This window comes from Pinus tabuliformis, chromosome 1_2, assembly GCF_031772625.1.
Source record: "Pinus tabuliformis cultivar Carrire ecotype Pingquan chromosome 1_2, CPIR1, whole genome shotgun sequence".
Lineage (NCBI taxonomy): Eukaryota > Viridiplantae > Streptophyta > Pinopsida > Pinales > Pinaceae > Pinus > Pinus tabuliformis.
In genome coordinates this window covers 597,323,841-597,331,107 of record NC_142298.1, presented here as the reverse complement: position 1 = coordinate 597,331,107, position 7,267 = coordinate 597,323,841, and the positions used below count along the sequence as shown (strand labels likewise).

The 7,267-nt window shown below is 32.4% G+C and overlaps 1 protein-coding gene across 1 annotated transcript; it reads left to right on the top strand.

The window, feature by feature from the left end:
- The first annotated feature begins 438 nt into the window (after window positions 1-438).
- Window positions 439-3,550, top strand: LOC149207058 (uncharacterized). The gene is made up of 2 exons (XM_089397906.1): window positions 439-3,121; window positions 3,345-3,550. The coding sequence occupies exons 1-2, from the start codon at window positions 439-441 to the stop codon at window positions 3,548-3,550; spliced, it is 2,889 nt and encodes a 962-aa protein (XP_089254032.1).
- Window positions 3,551-7,267: the final 3,717 nt, after the last annotated feature.

Sequence of the window (7,267 nt, the reverse complement as noted above, 5' to 3'; positions counted from 1 at the left end):
GCCCTAGGAGTCCTTGAAGACCCAGATTCTGATGCTTATGCCTCCAGCGAATCAAAAGATAAAATTTTGGTCTTAGAGAAGAAAAGAGCGAAGATTTTATTAGACAAAGAAGAGGAGTGGAGAATGAAAAGCAGAGCTATATGGCTGAAAGCAGGGGATGAGAATACAAATTTTTTTCATAATTATGCAAAAGGGAGGAGGATTGCGAATACTATCTGGAATTTGAGGGATTTGGATGGGAGAGTGGCCTCTTCCTTTGAGGACTTGTCCGATATGGGGAAGAAACATTTTCAGACCCTTTTCGCTGACCCCGGTGGGATCTCTTTGCCGGAAATAATCTGAACTGCTCAGGCTTTCCCTCGCTTTGTGGAGGAGGAGGAGGCGGAAGACCTTTTCAGAGAAGTGTCTAAGGAAGAAGTGGAAGGTGTTATAAAATCTATGGCAAAAGATAAAAGCCCAGGGCCAGATGGTTGGACCATAGAGCTGTTTACTCATTTCTTTGAATCCATAGGATCAGAGCTGGCTGAGGTTGTAGAGGAGTCTAGAACAAAAGGTGAAATTTACGGTCCTTTCAATGCCACTTTCATTACTCTGATTCCTAAAAAAGAAGATCCCGAAACCTTTGAAGATTTCAGACCTATTTCTTTGTGCAATACCATCTACAAGATTATAGCAAAGGTCATTGCAATTCGTCTGAAACCAAGCTTATCAAGATGCATTTCATCAGAACAATTTGGTTTTCTGGACGGGAGGCAAATCCATGAAGCTATTGGTGTAGCTCAAGAAACTATACACAGTCTTAGACAGGCAAATAAGAAGGGGGCAGTTCTCAAAATTGATTTATCAAAAGCTTATCATAGGGTCAGCTGGACTTATCTAAAGATGCTCTTGACACACCTCGGCTTCCAGGTGGGCTTTATTAAATGGATCATGGGGTGCATATCCAATGTGAATTTTGTTGTTCTGATTAATGGAGCGGCCTCTCATTTCTTCAAAAGTCAAAGAGGGCTTCGTCAGGGGTGTCCACTCTCGCCTTTGCTTTTCCTTCTAGCAGCTGAGGGATTAAGCAGGCTTATCCAAAAGGCAAAGCGCTCAGGTTTGGTTAAAGGTTTGGAAGTGGCTATTAACCTCTTTATCACTCATCTGCTTTTTGTTGATGACATTCTGTTGTTTACCAATGGGAATGTAGATGAAATTGTTGAAATTAAGCTCATCTTAGATCAATTTCTGAAAGCAACAGGTCTCCAAATAAATGAAAGGAAATCTCAGCTAATTTTTGAAGGTTTCAGTAGACAAGAGGAGGCTACTATTGTTGCACAGCTACCCTTTCGATCCTGTAGCATGGAGCAGACTTTCAAATATCTTGGGTTTTGGCTCAAGCCATCCTCATACAAAAAACAGGACTGGAATTGGCTGGTAGCGAAGATTGAACAGAAAATATCTCATTGGAGCTTCAAGTGGCTGTCTAGGGCAGGTAGATTGACCTTGGTAAATTCAGTTCTTCAGGCTATTCCGGTGTTTTGGGCAGCCTTGACCTGGATACCAAAAGGGACGTTGCACAAAATAAGACAGATATGTAGCAGATTTCTATGGTCGGGATCAAAGGAGGATTCAGTTCTTCCATGGGTGGCATGGGATAAAATTGCAAGACCAAAAGATTGGGGGGGATGGGGCTTAAAAATACTCACGGACTTTAGTCAAGCCTTAGCGGCAAAGTCAGGGTGGCGAATTATTACTTTGGAGAACCTCTGGACAAGGGTGGTTAGGAGGAAGTACATCGACCCCATCCCCCTAGAAGATTGGATAAGATCACCTCTCAAAAAAGGGAGAAACTGCTCAGTGATCTGGAAAGCCACCACAGAGGCTTTCAAGCTTATTGAACAAGGTCTGGCTTGGCGGGTTGGGAATGGAGAAAATGTGAGGATTGGCAGGGACCCATGGGTAGGGTGCAGTGACGCTTTTGCTCTCCCACCTGGTTTGCTAATTCATCTGGACGAATTAGGAATCAGAAGCTTATGGCAGATTGCATGCTTGGAGCGAACCTCCATTTGGGGTCAAGCTTGGAAGACAGAAGAGGAGCTCGAGATAAATATCAGGTGGAGAGATGATTGGCAAAGATTTATTCAAGAATTGATAAGATCAAATGTTAGATTACTAGACAGGCCTGATACTTTGATGTGGGCTCACGCGGAAACGGGGAATTACTCTCCCAAGGCAGGATACAACTTTCTGATGAAAAACAAAGGTTGGAATCTCCCGGTTTGGTGGTCGAAACCTCTGTTCAAATTAAAGTGTCCTAAAAAAGCCAGAATTTTTTTCTGGTGTGCTTTAAACCATAAGATTCCTACCTGGGACGTCCTTCAATCCCGTTTCAAACAGGGGCCTGGCAGATGCCCATTGTGTTGTGAGGAATCTGAAACCATTTCTCATCTTTTTCTCACATGCCCTTTTACTAGACAAGTTTGGTTGGAAGCGGAAAGGCTCATAGCGGTTAAACTAAAATGGGAAGGAGATAATATATCCACAGCTTGGGATTTTTGGTGGAAGCATTTTCAAGAAAAGAACCTGAGGAACCTGCCACCAATCATTTGCTGGGGGATCTGGCTTGCCAGGAACCGAAGTATTTTCAGGGAATCAAAGAATTCTGAGGCAGCCATTGCCATCCAGAGCAAAGCCATTCTGGATAGTATCCCAATAAAGGAAGAACAATCTAGTGATAAGCGGAGAAAGGAATTCCGAATCAGAGAGGGGGTTCCCTGGGCCTTTTTTGACGGTGCAGCACAAGACAATATCACGGGGGCTGGGATTAGTATACACTTAAATGCATCACATACATTAAAGGCCTCAGTAGGCATTGGTGTGGGCACAAACAACTTTGCAGAACTCTCTGCACTAAAGCTTCTCCTCTGTTGGCTAATTCATAAAAATATTCTCACAGTTCAGATTTTTGGAGACTCCATGAACGTGGTTAACTGGGTTTCTGGGAAGTTTAGATGCCAGCATTACATTTTGCTTCCATTATTAGAGGAGATACAATCTTTAATCCATCATTTTAATGTTTTTTATATTGATCATATATACAGGGAATTCAATGAAGAAGCAGACGAGCTTTCTAAAGCAGGTTTGCAACAAGCTGTGGGCATTTGGAGGATAACTGAATAGCAGGGGGATCAGATCCGTATGACGGATCTTCCCCCCTATGGTTGACTTGGTTCTCGTTTCTCTTTTTTGATCTCTTGGTATATGCTCTGTCTTACCCGGATTATGGTATCATGTGGCATATGTAGCTCTGGTTTTCGTTTCTGATTCTAAAACTATGTTTTGGTGCTCTTTCTGAAGAGCAGTATATGACAGTCTTTTAACTGTGTATATGGGCTGTTTTCCTTATGTAAGGAGGCCCATGAGACTTTTAGTTTTTATGGTTAGAACATCTCTGGATATGGCTGCCCGGGCAGCGTACAGTTTGCTTTTTGATCAGCACTTGAATGGGGTGTCAGTTGATCCTCCTCAGAGGAGTTCTTTGCCTTTCCCCAGGCGTTTATGTAGCTGAATGTTAACTCATGTGCTCTGTAACTTTTTTTATTACTTATAAAAAGAGTTCGCTTTTTTCCTTGGAAAAAAAAAAATCTCTTACTTTATTCCAATAATGAGATGAGGAAAGGCATCTATTATAGAATCAAAGTTAAAACTAGTAGCAATACCACTTCATTCTACTATGAAGTATAAGGTTTTATGACACTTTTGTTTATCCGATATTTAACACAAAATACTCCTTAAACATTGCACTCAATGATAGAGTTAACACAAGATTTCCCCATAATTTATAGGACTTCTTAAAGCCTATTAAACCATATAAATATGACCATCACTTTAAATTCCAAAAATATAATATTAAAAAATTTATATATATATATATATATATATATATATATATATAATTAATTTTAAAATTATAATATTAAAAATCCATAAACAAATTTAATGGGTAATTAATATGCTATAAAATATTTTATAAACAATAGAATTTAAAATTCAAATCCTCATAAGTCAGTCCTATTAAAAAAAATAATAATATTAAAAAATTGGCAATAAAATTTCATAAATATTATTTAAAATGAAACATTAACTTCGAAATATAATATATTTTTTATTATGTTATTCCACTTTCTCGAAACATTAAGAAAAAGTTTTATATGTTTTCATAATAACGATTTATAGATGCCATTGTGAATTTGACATTTTCGAGGTTAAAATATTATTGTTTTTCACAATAATGATTTACGATATATAATTTATTATAATATCACTTCAGAGTTGACATTTCTTTATCTAAAAAGTATTAAATATTTTCTTCATTATTTAAATTTGATATACAATTTATTTTTAAAAATGATTTAAATTATTTTGACATTTATATAAATTAAAAATATTAAATAATTTTTAGAATTTCAAATTTAACATTTGAATTCTAAGTGTGAATTGAAAATATTAATATGGATAAATTTTAAAAATAATGAAAGAATAAATTAAAATATATAATTTAATAATAATTTGACATTAAAAATTTATGATAAAAAGTGGAATTCAATGTTATTTTAAACAATTACAAAATGTTATGTTAATTGAGATTTTTTATTTGAAGTGTAAGTGAGAGATAAAAGTATATCAAAAGAGATAGGATTTTTGCTAGAAAAATTAAACAAAAATGTTCTAGTTATGAGAAGATTTTTCGGCGTAAATCACATTATGATAAATTTGCCGACTTGTTTCGAACCAACAAGTGTGGTTCATGGTCAGGACAAGTTGAAGAATCAAACCATAGTTGTATGTTAAATAGGGAGAACAGAGAGCTAAGTTTGATTAGGAAACGACTATATGGGACTGGGTAATTATCAGACCATGGTTGTATGTTAAATACGGAGAACATAACAACGAAGTTTGACTAGGAAACGACTATATGGGACTGGGTAATTAGATTAGACTCACAGCTATATTTGACCATGTAACAGCTAACTTTGACTAGCCAATCGGACTGGACTGGAAGAAAGGATAAGGACATGGACCAAAATTCTAGTTAATACTAATATCTAATTATAATAATTTTATTAGATAAATTTATTCAATGAATTAATACATATTATTATAATATATTCTAGGTTCTAAATGTTAAAATAACAACTTTATGAATATTTCTTTTTAATATTATAATGTTTAATTAAACTTAAAGTAAGAATAGTTATAGTTAATATTAATATTAATAATTAAGTAAAATGTTATTATGTTAAAATGTTTAATAGTGATTTATATTAATAATAGTATGTATTTATAAACCTTAATATCCCTATAACTATAATACTAATATTATAAAATTAAATATTATTATAAAATTATATTATTATTCTTACCTCATAATTAATAATAGTATTATCCTAATGTTATTAATGGTTTGTATAACCTATTAATAGAGCCTAATAATTAAGTATGTATAGTTAATCTTTCTGATAAATTTTGGATTAATGATTATCTATAATAGAAAAACCACATTATGATAGTTATAGAAGAGACCACTTTATAAATTTAAGGGAAAGAACATGATGGAAAATTCCTTAAAAAAACTAAGAATAAAACCCAAAAGTATGAATTTATTACTCTTAATATTCCTATAACTATAATACTAATATTATAAATTTAATTATTACTATAAAATTATATTATTATTATTATTATTATTATTATTATTAATGGTTCATATAACCTATTAAAATGTTCTAGTTTTTATATCTTTAAAATGTTAGATTGGAATGTAAATACTTTTTAGAAAATTCACTTAACTTCCATATTATTTAGCTATTTGAGGAGAAGCATAAACTCGATGGGAAAGACCCATATGCATTTCCAAAACTAGTTATGGGATTGGGTAATTATCAGACCATGGTTGTATGTTAAATAGGTAGAACAGATCTTCCGACAGCTATGTTTGACTAGGAAATGGCTACATGGGACTCGGTAATTAGATGGGAGTAACAGCTATATTTGGCCATGGAACTACTAACTTTGACTAGCCACTGGACCAAGGCATAAGGACATGGACCAAAATTCTATTTAATACTAATATTTAATTATAATAATTTTATTAGATTAATTTATTCAATGAATTAATACATATTATTATAATATATTCTAGGTTATGAAGGTTAAAATAACAAATTTATGGATATTACTTTTTAATATTATAATGTTTAACTAAACTTAAAGTAAGAATAGTTATAGGTAATATTGATATTAATAATTGAGTAAAATGCTACTATATTTATGTTAAAATGTTTAATAATGATTAATATTAATAATAGTATGTATTTATTAACCTTAATATCCCAATAACTATAATACTAATATTATAAAATTAATTATTACTTTAAAATTATATTATTATTCTTACCTCACAATTAATAATAGTATTACCATAATGTTATTAATGGTTTGTATAACCTATTAATAGAGCCCAATAATTAAGTATGTATACATAAACTTTCTGATAAATTTTAGATTAATGATCATCATTAATAGTAAAAACACATTATGATAGTTATAGAAGGGACCACCTAATAAATTTAAGGGAGAGAACATGATGGAAAATTCCTAAAACAACTAAATAGAATAAAACCAAAAAATATGGATTTATTACTCTTAATATTCATATAACTATAATACTAATATTATAAATTTAATTATTTCTATAATATATTATTATTATTATTATTATTATTATTATTATTATTATTATTATTATTATTATTACTACTACTACTACTACTATTATTATTATTAATGGTTTGTATAACTTATTAGAATGTTCTAGTTTTTATATCTTTAAAATGTTAGATTGGAATGTAAATACTTTTTAGAAAATTAATTTAACTTTCATATTACTTAGCTAGTTGAGGAGAAGCATAAACTCAATGAGAAAGGCCTATTGCATTTCCAAAACTAGTTATGGGTTTGGGTAATTATCAAACCATGGTTATTGAATTGAGACTTATGTGATCCATATCAAATTTTGAAAAATTCCTCGGAGAAAATCACATAGAGAAATTTTTGTTGACGTGTTTCGAACCAACCAGTGTGGTTCATCGTCACGACAAGTTGAATGAGCAGATGTGGCTATGCACTATAAATAGATAGGGTAGAATATCCAATGACTCAAATTTCTCGATAAGATAAAGGTTAAAAAGACAACAGCTCGATTTGACGTGATAACAGCTAGTTT